The sequence below is a fragment of the Bos taurus genome, chromosome 4, assembly GCF_002263795.3.
Source record: "Bos taurus isolate L1 Dominette 01449 registration number 42190680 breed Hereford chromosome 4, ARS-UCD2.0, whole genome shotgun sequence".
NCBI lineage: Eukaryota > Metazoa > Chordata > Mammalia > Artiodactyla > Bovidae > Bos > Bos taurus.
Window position 1 is genome coordinate 48404021 of NC_037331.1, and position 15990 is coordinate 48420010.

Sequence of the window (15990 nt, forward strand, 5' to 3'; positions counted from 1 at the left end):
TTTTAAATAGACTGTCAGTCAAATTAGATTTAGTATGAACCGTATTCTCCTTCAAACTTTTCCCTTGGCTTCCTTTTTCATATTCCATTTGACTTCATTCTCTTGAGGTACTCCCTGTGGCATCCTCTGTTACAATGTTTCCTAAACTTAGTGAACATAAATATTTTTTAATACACATTCTAATATATGTTTACTTATTTGTTTAAAATTATATATTTGTTGCTGTTGTTTAGTCGCCACATCATGTCCAATTCTTTGTGACCCCATGCACTATAGCCCACCAGGCTCCTTTGTTCATGGGATTTCCCAGCCAAGAATACTGGAGTGGGTTGACATTTCCTTCTCCAAAATTATAAATAAATACTACTATATTAATAAAATATGTGCAATATAAAATGTACAAAAAATATAGTTTAAAGGATGAAACTTAAAAAAAGGATGGGTAGAAATTAGAACTGTCTTTTTCCATGTAAAACTGTATACACCCTTTAGAAAAAGCAGAGCTCTATATAAATTTTATACGTTGCATTTTCAAGGTACATTTCTTTTCTCTCCATAGCCAATTCTACCTATTACTATGGCTTTGACCACCATCTATGAGGTTCAGTTCAGTTCAATCACTCAGTCATGTCCGACTCTTCGTGAACTCATGGACTGCAGCACACCAGGCTTCCCTGTCCATCACCAACTCCCAGAGCTTACTCAAACTGATGTGATGTCATCCAACCACCTCATCCTCTGTCATCTGCTTCTCCTGCCTTCAATCTTTCCCAGCATCAGGGTCTTTCCCAATAAGTCACTTCTTCGCATCAGGTGGCCAAAGCATTGGAGTTTCAGCTTCAACATCAGTCCTTCCAATGAATATTTAGGACTGATTTCCTTTAGGATGGACTGGTTGGATCTCCTTGAAGTCCAAGGGACTCTCAAGAGTTTTCTTAAACACTACAGTTCAAATGCGTCAATTCTTCAGCATTCAGCTTTCTTTATAGCCTAACTCTCACATCCATACATGAATGACTACTGGAAAAAACCATAGCTTTGACTGGATGGACCTTTGTTGGCAAAGTAATGTCTTTGCTTTTTAATATGCTGTCTAGGTTGGTCTAGGCTGGTCTAGGTTTTCTTCCAAGGAGGAAGCGTCTTTTAATTTCATGGCTGCAGTCACCATTTGCAGTGATTTTGGAGCCCAAAAAATAAAGTCTGCCACTATTTCCATTGTTTCTCCATCTATTTGCCATGAAGTGATGGGACCAGATGCCATGATCTTAGCTTTCTGAATGCTGAGTTTTAAGCCCACATTTCAATCTCCTCTTTCACTCTCATCAAGAGGCTCTTTAGTTCTTCACTTTGTGCCATATGGGTGGTGTCATCTGTGTATCTGAGGTTATTGATATTTTTCCCGGCAATCTTGATTACAACTTGTGCTTCAGCCAGCCCACCATTTCTCATGATGTACTCTGCATATAAGTTAAATAAGCAGGGATATCTCCAAAATTTATGTTTCCAGTGGATGCCTCTTCTGAGCTCCAGACTCATATATTAAATTGCCTAACTGAAACTTCCTTTGAATGTGCCATGAGCACCTGAATACCGAACATATCTTCCTTATTTAATGTGCTTCTCAGTTTATGGTCTCAAGTGAAATTTACTACTATCCACCAGAACTCTTGTCAAAACTGAATATACAATATCAGCCTTGACACCTCCTTCTCTATCTCACCACTTCTAATCTGTCATTAAGATGTGTTGGTGTTATCTCCTGAATAATTCTCAAATCAATGCAACTGTCTCCATTTTTACTGGCATCAATGTAAATTACTGCTATAGGCTGTTTTGTCTTGACAAAATTCATATGATGAAGTTCTAACCGAAACCAACCATACATGAAAACGTAATCATATTTGGAGATTGGGTCTTTAAAGAAGTAATTAAGTTAAAACAGAGTCATTAGGGTGTCCTTATAAGAAGAGGAAATCTGAAACACAGACACATACAGAAGGAAATGATGTAAAGACACGGGGAGAAGACAGCTCTATGGACATTTGTTTACAAGTCTTTGGATATATTCTTTCATTCCTCTTGGATTAATAACTAGGGGAATATTGCTAAGTCATATAATACATGTATGTTTAACTTTTTAAGGAAAAGCCAAATTGTTTCCTAAAGTGGTTGTACCATTTTACATTTCCCTTTAGCAGTATATGAGAGTTACAGTTGCTCCATATCCTCACCAACACATGGTATGCTCAGGTCTTTCAACTTTTAGATATGTACTTAAATAACAAAGACCATTTTAACTTTTCACTTCCAAACTAGAAGTTTTTATCTCTTTTTCTTTCTCATTGCACTAGTTAAGAAAATGTTAGGCAGAAGTAGTGAGAGCACAAAGAATACTTGTCCTCCTACCTGATCATTTCTTAACGGTCACTTGTCATTTTTTATTCCATCTTTACTTCTAAAACCTATGCAGGTATTCTGGATTCTTTATCAATTAATTCTAACATCTGAAGTCCATAGCGTCCTTCAGAAGTTCTTTAGGAGTCTAAAACCTGTTTTGCATTGTGTTTATTTTTCCTGCTGACTCTCAATCACAGATTCTAGTCTATTTATATGACTGGTGATTTTCAACTATGAGCTCATAGTTGGATGACCTTAACATGTGGAGAATTCTGACAGCTAAAACTAGAAATGCTTTCCTCTACAGAGGATCTGTACTTGCTTTTTGTGAGAGTAGGTACTGTTACCAACCCAGGAACATGTTAGCCACAGTCACAGGTCTCAAGATCTCAGGAGCTTTAATGCAAGGTTCATTCTCCCACCATGCTAGAGACCCAGAGCTTAGTAGACTGACCCCATCATTGACATGAACATTTGACTTCAGAGCAACTTCAGCATTTGCAATGACTTACAGCTCACACATCTCCACTACAGTTTCAACTACTTTATCTGCTTATGCATATCTGTATATGCATATGTCCCTCAGAGATTCTCTTATTAAAAATTAAGCTTTCTAACATCTAAAATTTGTTTTAGCAGGGAGAGGGCTCTTAAAAATAACTCATCCTCCATGGAAGCAACCTAGATTTCCATCGGCAGACAAATGGATAAGAAAGCTGTGGTACATATACACAATGGAATATTACTCAGCTATTAAAAAGAATGCATTTGAATCAGTTCTAATGAGGTGGATGAAACTGGAGCCTATTATACAGAACTAAGTAAGTCAGAAAGAAAAACACCAATACAGTATATTAACACATATATATGGAATTTAGAAAGATGGTAACGATGACCCTATATGCAAGAGAGCAAAAGAGATGCAGATGTAAAGAACAGACTTCTGGACTCTGTGGGAGAAGGCAATGGTGGAATGATTTGAGTGAATAGCATTGAAACATGTATATTATCATATGTGAAACAGATCGCCAGTCCAGGTTTGAGGCATGAGACAGGATGCTCAGGGCTGGTGCACTGGGATGACCCTAAGGGATGGGGTGGGGAGGGAGGTGGGAGGGAAAGTCAAGATGGGGAACACATGTACACCCATGGCTGATTCATGTGAATGTATGGCTAAAACCAGCAAAATATTGTAAAGTAATTAGCCCCCAATGAAAATAATTTTTTTTAAAAGTCAAAAAAATAAAATAAAATGTATTTATATTATGAAAAAATAAATAAAAAATAACTCTTCAAGCTAGTAAAGCAAAAATCTTCTAAACCTTTACAGATAAGAGTATTTATTGATAACAAATGACTTAAGACATGTAAATTGGCTTACTGCCACTTTTTTTTTAAAATCAAATTAGGATGCCATTGATAAATGAGTTAAACATTTTGCTCATTTTTCTAAAAATATTTCATATTTGGGTGTCCTAAAAATTTTGAGTCTTAAATGCTATTATCAAATCATTTAATACGTTAAAAAGGGCAAAACAAAACACATTCTTTTTCATAGTTAAAATCCTTGTTAGTACTACAGCTGCTCAAAATGCTGAATACATTCCAAATATAGCCTAATGCATCCTACACACATGATTACAAGATTCTGTTCAATGATAAAAAAAAAATGCTGGCTTAGAAAATGAAGGTATCATATCTATACTGCCACATACAGCTAAACTGGCTTAATTCTGCAGATAAGAATCTGCAACCTGTTTGCTACTGTTTGGATCCTGAATAATTTGTCAATACCTTGGTACACTCACTTTCAAACAAAGTGCTACATATAATATTGACAAGTATATAGCGATACTAGAACTTTTTAACTTTAAAAGTTTTAAAAGTTTTTAAAAAGTTGCCAAAATTGAATTTTTGATGTCTAGTCAACAGTCTAGAAATCTTATTTAAACTAAGAAGATATATCCAATCAACTAACTTTTGTAAATAAAAATAATAAGAGAAAAGAAGTATTTTCCACAGTTAAACCACATAAATAATTAATATAACTGTAAGCATAAATGTCTTTTCAAATTTATAGAATGAACTGAAATTAACAGGCTAATTTTACAAGTTAACCAGAAGATTCATTAAATTAAGCAGAAGCAGAATTAGTTATCTTAATTAAGGAAAAGTTTTCATAAGGCTCTACATTAACTATATATCTTAAGATTTGTTATGCCTGATATAATTGGCCCAATTTTACTTTATACTCAACATATTTATGCCCTTTTTACACTATGATGTATTATTTATAGCATGATAAACATTTACTGCAAAATGTTCTGAACTAATAAAGCATTCACATTTGGCAATATTAACTTCAAAACTAAAAGTTTTAAAAGTAAACACATTTTTTTTTGACTAATAAAACATAAACGATTTAACAATTCTCACAAAATCTCACAGAACTGAATGAAGGAAAATCATCATTACTTTTTCTACAACTACAGAATTACCAAATGTTAGATCATAAACTCGTGATTCTGTAGTGAAATGAGACATGTAATCATGACACATTTATAGTGAATCCTTGGTATTGTCTTATTTAAGGAAGCAACATTTCTTAAATTTCTGACACTCAGCATAAATTAATATACTTGTATATCATGTTATCAGAACTGTTAAAAAAAAAACAAAACTGACCTTCTTTGCACACTAGAGTTCTTTGTTACCATGCACATGGAAAATTTCTAACCCCTAAATAATTTAACTTTTAAAGTTTAAAAAAGACTGAAATAAAAATTAGGATATCAAATTATTGAGCCAATCTCTGAATTAAGTCTACATTATCTAATTTTCCCTCAGAAAACCTCAGCTCAATGGGTAATATTATCACCCTCATTTGATATCTGACATTCTGAAACATTATAAGACCTACCCAAGGTTGCATAATCAGCAAAGGAAATCTCAGTTCTGTTTGATACTAAAGTCCAAGGACCCAGTTCTTAATAACTGTATTATACTTCCTTTAACATTACTTGACTAGATGTTCAGAAAGGTAACCTTTAAATTAAATATCTGGCTATCCAAATGATTTAAAAAAAAATTATCCTTAATCCAATAAAAATTATTTTAGAATATTTTAAGATTTTTTTAACCACTTGTATTGACTGTAAGAGATAAATTTTAAATAATGAACATGGCAAGGCAGTCCATTTTTCTTCATATAAAGTCTTAGAAACTTAACTAATCAAGTTTTTCCTATAAATATAATCTTTTTAAAATTCATAGGAAATACAAAATAAATCAATGACATACCACTGCTGCTGCTGCTAAGTCACTTCAGTCGTGTCCGACTCTGTGACCCCATAGACAGCAGCCCACCAGGATCCCCCGTCCCTGGGATTCTCCAGGCAAGAACACTGGAGTGGGTTGCCATTGCCTTCTCCAATGCATGAAAGTAAAAAGTGAAAATGAAGTCGTTTAGTCATGTCTGACTCTTAGCAACCCCATGGACTGCAGCCTACCAGGCTCCTCCACCCATGGGATTTTCCAGGCAAGAGTACTGGAGTGGGGTGCCATTGCCTTCTCCGGACACACCACTACACACCTACTAAAATAGCTAAAATCCAAAACACTGACTATATCGAATGCTGACGAAGATGTGGAACAATAGGAACTTTGTTTCTTTGCTAATAGGTATGTACAATAATACAGTCACCATGACAGATAGTTTGGCAGTTTCTTACAAAGCTAAAAATTCTCTATAATATACAGCAATCATGTGCTTTGGTGTTTACTCAAATCAGCTAAAAGTTTATATGCACACAAAAATCTTCACACGAACATTTATAAATTTAAATCATAATTGTCAAAAAAATGGAAGCGACAACACGGCCTTCAATAGGTGAATGAGTAAATAAACTAGGTCTATGTACAAAGTAAAATATTATTCAGTGACTAAAAGAAATGAGGGATCAAGCAACAAAGACATGAAGAAACCTTAAATGCATATTACTAAGAGAAACCAGTATGAAAGGCAACCTACTGTATGATTCCAATTATATGATAGTCTATAAAAGATAAAACTCTAAAGACAGAAAAAAGATCAGTGGTTTCCAGGGGTTAAGAGAAAAGTGTGGAAAGGATGTAAAGGTGCAGCACTGAGTATTTTTAAGTGTACCTTTTTTATATGATGGAGAAGGAAATGGCAACCCACTCCAGTGTTCTTGCCTGGAGAATCCCAGGGACAGAGGAGCCTAGTGGGCTGCTGTCTATGGGGTCACACAGAGTCAGACACGACTGAAGCGACTTAGTATTTTTAAGTGTACCTTTTTCGTATGATACTATACACCCGCTAGATCATAGAAAAAGTCGGACACGACTGACACGACTGAGTATTTTTAAATGTACCTTTTTTGTATGATACTACACACCCGCTAGATCATAGAAAAAGCAAAAAACATCTACTTCTGCTTCACTGACCACACTAAAGCCTTTGACTATGTGGATCACAAAGCTGTGGGAAATTCGTAAAGAAATGGGAATACCAGACCACCTTACCTGTCTCTTGAGAAACATATATGCAGGACAGGAAGCACCAGTCAGAACTGGACATAGAACAATGGATTGGTTCAAAATTGGGGAAGGTATATATCAAGGCTGTATACTGTCACCCTGCTTATTTAATGTACATGCAGAGCACATCATGTGAAATGCCAGGCTGGATAACTCACAAGCTAGAATCAAGACTGCAGGAAGAAATATCAACAACCTCATATATGCAGATGATACCACTTTAATGGCAGAAAGCAAAGAGGAACTAAAGAGCCTCTTGATGAAGGTGAAAGAGAAGAGTGAAAAAGGTGGCTTAAAACAATATTAAAAAAACAAAGATCACGTCATCTGGTCCCATCACTTCATGGCAAAATAGATGGGGAAAAAATGGAAACACTGACAGATTTTCTTTTCTTGGGCTCCAAAATCACTGTGGATGGTGATGGCAGACATGAAATTAAAGGATGCTAGCTGGGCTTCCCTGGTAGCTCAGTGGTAAAGAATTTGCCTGCCAAAGCAGAAGACACAGGTTTGATCCATGATCTGGGAAGATCTCACATGCAGTGGGACTTGTGCCACAACTACTAAGCTTGTGCTCTAGAGTCCAGGAGCTTCAACAACTGAAGCCAATGTGCCCTAGAACCCGTGCTCCACAAGAGGAGCCATAGCAATGAGAAGCTCATGCACCACAAAAGAGTAGCCCCCGCTCGCCACAACTAGAGGAAAGCCTGTGCAGCAATAAAGACCTAGCACAGCTCAAAATAAAAAAAATTATTTAAAAAAAAATTATGTTTGCTCCTTGAAAGAAAAGCTGTGACAAATCTAGACAGCATATTCAGAAGCAGAGGTATCACTTATCCAACAAAGGTCTATAGTCAAAGCTATGGTTTGCCAGTAGTCATGTAGAGATGTGAGAGTTGAACCATAAAGAAGGCTGAGCACTAAAGAATTGATGCTTTCAACTGCTGTGCTGGAGAAGACTTTTAAGAGTCCCTTGGACAGCAAAGAAATCAAACAAACCAATCCTAAAGGAAATCAATCCTGAATATTCACTGGAAAGATTGATGCTAAAGCTGAAGCTCCAATAATTTGGCCACCTCATACGAAGAGCTAACTCACTGGAAAAGACCCCAGTGCTGGGAAAGACTGAAGGTAAGAGGAAAAGAGGGCGACAGAGAATGAGATGGTTGGATGGCATCACTCAATCAATGGACATGAGTTTGAGCAAACGCAGGGAGATAGTGAAGAACAGGGAAGTCTGGCGTGCTACAGCTCATGGGGTTGCAAAGAGTCAGACATGACTTAGCAACTGAACAATGAACAATAATGAAGATAGGAAATTACATATTTGCATAATGCCTTATGCATCCTGCATTGGTGTGGTACATTTGTTACAAATGATGACTATGAGGCCAGGAGATTGATAACTGACAGAAGGGAAACTTTACAATATAGAAAAATAATACATTAATGTGCTTTATAGGAAAAACTAACAACTGAATGGATCATACCATTTTCAGAGAAGACATTATATGACAGTTTAATAACCATTAATTAAATCTCTCATACACCAAAAATTTTCATCTTAGTCTCTATCAGGACATTGAAAACTTTTTAATTAATTAATTTTAATTGGAGGCTAATTACTTTACAATATTGTGGTGGATTTTGCCATACATTGACATGAAATCAGCCATGCATGTACACATGTCCCCTATCCAGAAACCCCCTCCCACCTCCCTTCCCATCCCATCTCTCTGGGTTGTCCCAGTGCACCAGCTTTGAGTGCCCTGTTTCATGCATCAAACATGCACTGGTAATCTAGTTCACATCATGTGTATAACAGAAAATGGGAAATTACTATATGCAGTTCAGAAATTAGTCTATAAATAGTATCATTTAGCATCTACTCAATAAACAAACAAGCAAAGAAAATCTGTGGCTATCAAGAAATACATTTTCTTTTAGCTATTTGACGTGTAGTCTCTCTGTAAGACAGGAACACAAATAATAATGGCTCATTATCTTCCAGTATTCCTTAATAAAGAGACAAAAATACTTTCATTTAGACATACCTTAACTATTTCTTCAATGAAACAAATGTGAGAGACAGGATCCCTCTTCTTGGTTAATATTTTTTGTAGATGTTGCACCTAAAAGGAAGGAAAAGAGGGAAAACATATATAATTGAGTATTTTCAAATGTAACAAGCATAGAGTACAGGTACTAGAAACACTAAGGGAAGGGAAAAAGCATTTTGCTAGAGCCCTTACATACATTATAATTAGTTACGGAGGTATTTTGAACTTTCAGAGATTTTTAAGAAAGCTGCCCAAGATCACACAACTTTGAATAACTAAGAATTAAACCACAGCTCAGCAGGTAGATTCTGCCTGCAATGCAGGAGACACAGGAGACACAGGTTCAACTCCTGGGTCAGGAAGATTCCTGGAGGAGGAAATGGCAACTCAATCCAGTATTCTTGACTGAAACGAAAACTCCCATGGACAGAGGAGCCTACTGCACTGTAATCCAAAGGGTTGCAAACAGTTGGCTACAACTAAGCACACAGCATGCTAACCCATAATTAATACTATTTTTTACTCTCTCAAATATTTACCTGACCACAAACAGTAAAAATATGATCCACAAGTTTCTCCATGTTGGTCCAGAGGGAAGCACGAAAAGCTGCAGTGTTCCCTGGAGTTGGCATGGTAGATCGTCCAGGTCCCCCTGTTTATGAGAAACAAAAAAAACAAACAAAATAAAATGTTTTAAATTTAACAAAATGTATGTTATTATGAAAAGCACATACAGGCTAACAAATGAGAAGTTTCTTTATGAAGAAGTAATAATTTATCATGAGTGATATAAAAAAGAATCTTAACCTTTTGTTTTTAAGAAAGAAAATTAAACCACACACACACACACACACACCCCACCACACACACCCAACAAGGATAATACAGAAAACAGGAATTCCCTGGAGAAGGAAATGGCACCCATTCCAGTATTCTTGCTTGGGAAACCGCATGGACAGAGGAGCCTGGCAGGTTACAGTCCAAGGGGTCACAAAGAGTCAGACACGACTGAGTACGCATTCACGAACACTCTCCACAAAAAGAACAAGATACTGCAGTTTAGATATCTCGTTTGTTAAATGAAAGTATTAATCTTGACTCTATAAATTGATAAATGTAACATTCTATAAATATTTTTAATTTGAATATAGTTGATTTATTCTATAATTCTTTATAACAGTTTTTACCTCCAATCAGAATAGATCTCCATTATAAAATACCCTTAATGGGAACCTTAAAACCCCTGCAAATTAAGACTATGCTCCCATTTTCTGTAACTTCTCCTGTTTCCTCTTAACCTGACATCCCATGAAGGGATATGACATATCTGATTTTCTGCTTAATTTCAGATAATGTCATTTCACTGTTTTCCACTCACAAATGGGTTGAGGCCCTGCGGATCTGAAATAGAATCAGTAGAAACATATTGGTACTTACTCAAAATAAAGTCTTAAAAGCCACAAAAGCTAGAAAATAAATAAGAATTTTGGATAGCTGTTTTTTTCTTTTTGGGGATCTTCAGGCCTTTAACATAAACAGTGAATAAACCAGAATCTTAAAAGTGTAGAGGAATAGAAAATTTTTTAGTAAAACAAGCAAGAAGATCGCTATCACAGGTGAAAGAGTTTTAAATATAAGTTTGTGCCCCCAAAGCCATAGATATATAACTTCATGAAAATGTGACCAAGGATACTAGCATTGGTATCAGCCTCCAACACATGTGAGTGAAAACTTATCATGTATTTTTGAATCCATTTGAATATGCCCCAGCTCACCATTCTGTCAAAGAAAAAAAACTCAGTAACACTGAAAGAGAACATTCCCCATTCCATGATATTCTACAGGAGCCATGAATTTCTATCATTCAAAAATTTGGGAAACCACCTCTCGTGTTTAGTTCCTCATCATACCAGGTTCTGATGTTCCTGGTTATTTAGAATTAAGCTTGTTTTATACATATATACACATACACAAAAATTAATATGGGTGTATATGTATAACTGAGTCAACTTGTTGTGCATCTGAAATACTGTAAGTCAACTACACGTCAATAAAATATACACATGTATAAAAAGAAAGGATCTTGGACTCAGACAGATTCAAATCACCAAGTATAGTTCTAGCCTTCTCAGAAGCTATCTTACTGTAGCTATGTTCTTTATTTGTGCTTGACCTAAAAGTGCAAAGTATAGGGACAGTAAGTATGGCACATTAATCAAGTGAGTTTGGTTTCAGGTTATTACCTGCTGAATATGTATGTGGTTAATTTTATTATTCAGTATGTTGCTGGTATGAGGAAGAAGTCCCTTAATGAAGTCATGTAGGAATGAAAGATGCCCTTGCCATTATGTTCTTAGTAGGAATGTTCCCGTATTTGTTCAGACTTCAGTTATGTTCTATGTACAACTAACACTTATAGTTTCAAAAATGCAGATTTTTCTTTGTATCTTGTCTTCATAATAAGGAAATAACTTACTAAATCATATAAATTGATACACTATGTGCCTAACAAATGCAGAAAATATTTCTTCCCCCTCTTCAAAAAAAAGGAATTAATAAAAATGGTTTCCTAGAGGGGGCAGCTGCAGTGGTAGGAAGCGGGACCAGGTGAGAAGAATAGAGATAGAAGCAGTGAGTCTCTGTAGTTCCAAATAGGAAAAGGAGTACGTCTAGGCTGTATACTGTCACCCTGCTTATTTAACTTCTATGCAGAGTACATCATGAGAAATGCTGGGCTGGAGGAAGCACAAGCTGGAATCAAGATTGCCAGGAGAAATATCAATAACCTCAGATATGCAGATGACACCACCCTTAGGGCAGAAAGCAAAGAAGAACTAAAGAGCGTCTTGATGAAAGTGAAAGAAGAGAGTGAAAAAGTTGGCTTAAAACTCAACATTAAAAAAACTTAAGATCATGGCAACTGGTCCCATCACTTCATGGCAAATAGATGGGGAAACAACGGAAACAGTGAGGGCCTTTATTTTGGGGCTCCAAAATCACTGCAGATGGTGACTGCAGCCATGAAATTAAAAGACACTTACTTCTTGGTAGGAAAGTTATGACCAACATAGACAGCATATTAAAAAGCAGAGACATTAGTTTGTCAATAAAGGTCTGTCTAGTCAAGGCTATGGTTTTCATGTGTGGATGTGAGAGGTGGACTATAAAGAAAGCTGAGAGCCAAAGAATTAATGCTTTTGAACTGTGGTGTTGGAGAAAACTCTTGAGAGTCCTTTGGACTGCAAGGAGATCCAACGAGTCGATCCTAAAGGAGATCAGTCCTGTGTGTTCATTGAAAGGACTGATGTTGAAGCTGAAACTCCAATACTTTGGGCACCTCATGCGAAGAGCTGATTCATTTGAAAGGACCCTGATACTGGGAAAAATTGAGGGCAGGAGGAGAAGGGGACAACAGAGGATGAGATGGTTGGATGGCATCACCAACTCAATGGACATGGGTTTGGGTAAACTCTGGGAGTTGGTGATGGACAGGGAGGCCTGGAGTGCTGCGGTTCATGGAGTCTCAAAGAGTTGGACATGACTGAGCGACTGAACTGAACTGTGTTGCTTCTTAGCAATAATGAAACTAGATGTATTTTAGGATGGTGCAAATGAAGGTTCTCTTCACAAACAGAACAAAGACAGGTGTGTAATCAGGATTAGAGGTCTTTCCTACTGCTGCTCCGTAAAGGAGAGAGATAAGACAACCCCTCACTAGAAATGAACATGTCTGAGAGTCAAACTCTGATCTCTATGCAACAATCCTCAATGAAAGAATACAAGGCTTATTGAATAAAAAAGTGATTCTGTACTCAGAGCAGTGTAAATAGGTCAACCTGGAGCACGACGGGCCAGAGAGTAAAAAAGTGTTTAAAGACCAATGGAGATTAGGAAGCTTCCACAAAACAAATGTGAGAGTATCTGGTAGGTCAAAATAATACCAATGATAATAGTTTCTAAAATATTGATTAAAAAAATATTCCCTGAGCTCAGAGTTTAAAACTCAAATGTTTAAAAAGGGTGGGAACTGCTGTTTACAGTAAACTGTCAGTTAATAAGTGCAAAAGAAATGATAATGCTAGGAAAAAATCACTATTTTGCAACTACCAACTAGTAAAATAATGAAGGAATGATTATCGGTGGGTAAAATGTTACGGGGAACAGGATGTTTCACATGGTGCAAAGTATGCACCCAAAGTTACTTACTAATTACTAAGAAAAGAGTACTTTTACAAGCAGCAACCTGTCATACACTATAAGAACAAACAAGCAACAATGACACAGACTGACATAATTTTGGTGCTTCTTATATCATATAACGGGAAATACACATCATCTTATGGGTTTTTTACCTTGAATGTAATAATGAAGAAACAATCAGACAAATTCTGAGTGTGGGGTTTGCTGAACATGTTAATGCCATAAAAGATAAAAAAGATACTGCTTTTTTATGATTATTATTATTATTAAAGCAGAGTAGAAACAAGACAACCAATGGAATAGCATAATGGCTAATTGGTTCCAGTTGGGAGGGGAAACAGCCATAAAGAATATTTTATGGAAATAACTTAAAAATACTGAATGTGGATTACATGCAAAATAATATTAATGTATCAGTGTGAAATTTCTTGAAGCTAATGCCTAAGAATGTTACTGGATATGGTATACATGCACAGCTCTTTGCACATGTTAGAATGTTTCAACATAAAATGAGGATTTTTAACCTCAAAGTGAAAAGTACACATTTCAATTTAAGTTAAACTTAAAGACTAGGTAGTACAAGCTAAGCTAAGCTAAATCACTTCAGTCGTGTCCGACTCTGTGTGACCCCACAGACAGCAGCCCACCAGGCTCCCCCGTCCCTGGGATTCTCCAGGCAAGAACACTGGAGTGGGTTGCCATTTCCTTCTCCAATGCATGAAAGTGAAAAGTGAAAGTGAAGTTGCTCAGTCGTGTCTGACCCTCAGCGACCCCATGGACTGCAGCCTACCAGGCTCCTCAGTCCATGGGATTTTCTAGGCAGGAGTACTGGAGTGGGGTGCCATTAAGAGCCCATCAATGCTTAGAGTCTATCCTACTTTTACAGAGGGCAAGAATCAAGAAAACCAGAGGCTATGGTAGTAAGCTTTTCACTCTAGTTTCTCAACAATTCCAAGTTTAGGAAAGAACTACATGCTCCTTTTTTTGTCTTCTTTGCCTTGCCCTGTGACTTGTGAGATCTTAGTTCCCTGAACAGGGATTGAACCCGGGCCCCAGCAATGGAACTTCTAAGTCCTAATGACTAGACCACCAGGAAATTACCTACATGCTCCTTTTGTAAAGAGATGTTTATTATTTTTTTACTCTGATAATAATGGAAAGCAGTAACAAAGAGAAACATTTAGGAGTTTAAAATATGAATACTCTTGTTCAAAATCTAGGTCTAATTAATTTTTCAAATTATTTGCAATGTTGTACAAAGAATATTAAGTAAAAGCGTACATGAACTGGAGAGGTAATACTGAAACAATATGCAATTATCTTAGATGCTACATAAAGAATGAACTTGTAATAGTGAGGAAAAGGCATGCAGTGAATTTGTAAAAAGAAGAAAATATCAAATTACTAGAATATGTATAGCTTTGTTTTATTATAAAGAATTATGGAATCCATCAACCCACTACTCTTACAATAGGTAAGAGCAGAAATACAAAAAGGTATTGTTTTCTGCTAGCAATTATTTGGAAGAACTGAGGCACCAAAAAAGACTAAGATCACAGTCATTGGTTCTATTAGTTCCAGTGGCTTCATTTTTCTCATTTATACTTGAATACTTAAGGACTTTTATCCTCATACACTAAATACATCTTGCTGAAGAAATAAACGTAATAAAAAATAATCGACATAGAACACCTGTAAAGGGAGCAAGAATAACTAAAACAAAAAACTGATGCAATTATCCACTAGTTTTATGAACCTCAAAAAACAAAATTAAGTGTTTTAAACTAAGTTTTATTAATGTGAAAGAAGAAACTAAGAAGTACTCAAAGAAACAATACTTGAGTAACTTCTAATTAATGGAATAAAATCATTTTCTTGCCTTTGTCCCTTAAAGGGCAATGGAAAAAAGAAAAAAAAGTAGAAAAAAAATATCAATTTCAAAGAAACAAAGAAATCAATTAAAAACTTCAAACTTTATGAAGTATATATGCCAAATGCTATAGATAAATCAAAATGAACAAGGAAGCAGATAGCTGACATCCTAGATCATTAGCAAGGAACAATCTGCTCCTAAAATCAACTGTAAGAATTTAGATAAGCTATCCACTGATTCTTTGCTTAAGAGCGAAAAGGGACAGGCATAGATGGGCCAGGAGAGAAGCCAGAAAAATGTTCAACATTGCAGAATAGGGAAGAGAGAAAAGCAGAAGGAGAAACCATTATAAAATGACATGTACAGTGTATGAGAATTATGCATGAAGCAGGGCACCCAAAGCCAGTGCTCTGGAACAACCTAGAGGGATAGGGTTGGGAGGGACATGGGAGAGCAGTTCAGATAGGGGGGACAGATGTATACCTGTGGCCAATTCATGTTGATACATGGCAAAAACCATCACAATGTAGCAATTATCCTCCAATTAATATAAATTAATTTAAAAAAAAGAAGTAGCCCTCTAGCATAAAGAAACTGAGCTATTTAAAATTCTAAAACATGATACTGTTAAAGTACTGTACTCTATATGTCAGCAAATTTGGAAAATTTAGCAGTGGCCACAGGACTGGAAAAGGTCAGTTTTCATTCCAACCCCAAACAAGAGCAATGCCAAAGAATGTTCAAACTACCATACAATTGCCCTCCTTTCACATGCTAGCAACTTTATGCTCAAAATCCTCCAAGCTAGGCTTCAGCAGTACGTTAACCGAAATCTTCCAGATGTACAAGCTGGGTTTTGAAGAGGCAGAGGAACCAGAGATCAAATTGACAACATTTGCT

The 15990-nt window shown here is 36.2% G+C and overlaps 1 protein-coding gene across 1 annotated transcript in view; it reads right to left on the minus strand.

Annotated features, from left to right (window-relative positions):
• Window positions 1-15990, minus strand: part of COG5 (component of oligomeric golgi complex 5) — a 275549-nt gene that overhangs the window by 106850 nt on the left and 152709 nt on the right. The window contains exons 9-10 of the mRNA XM_003585967.6: window positions 9557-9669; window positions 9012-9089 (exon numbers count right to left, since the gene is read on the minus strand). Of these exons, the coding sequence (XP_003586015.5) occupies window positions 9012-9089; window positions 9557-9669 (191 nt within the window). The remainder of the gene's footprint in view (window positions 1-9011; window positions 9090-9556; window positions 9670-15990) is intronic.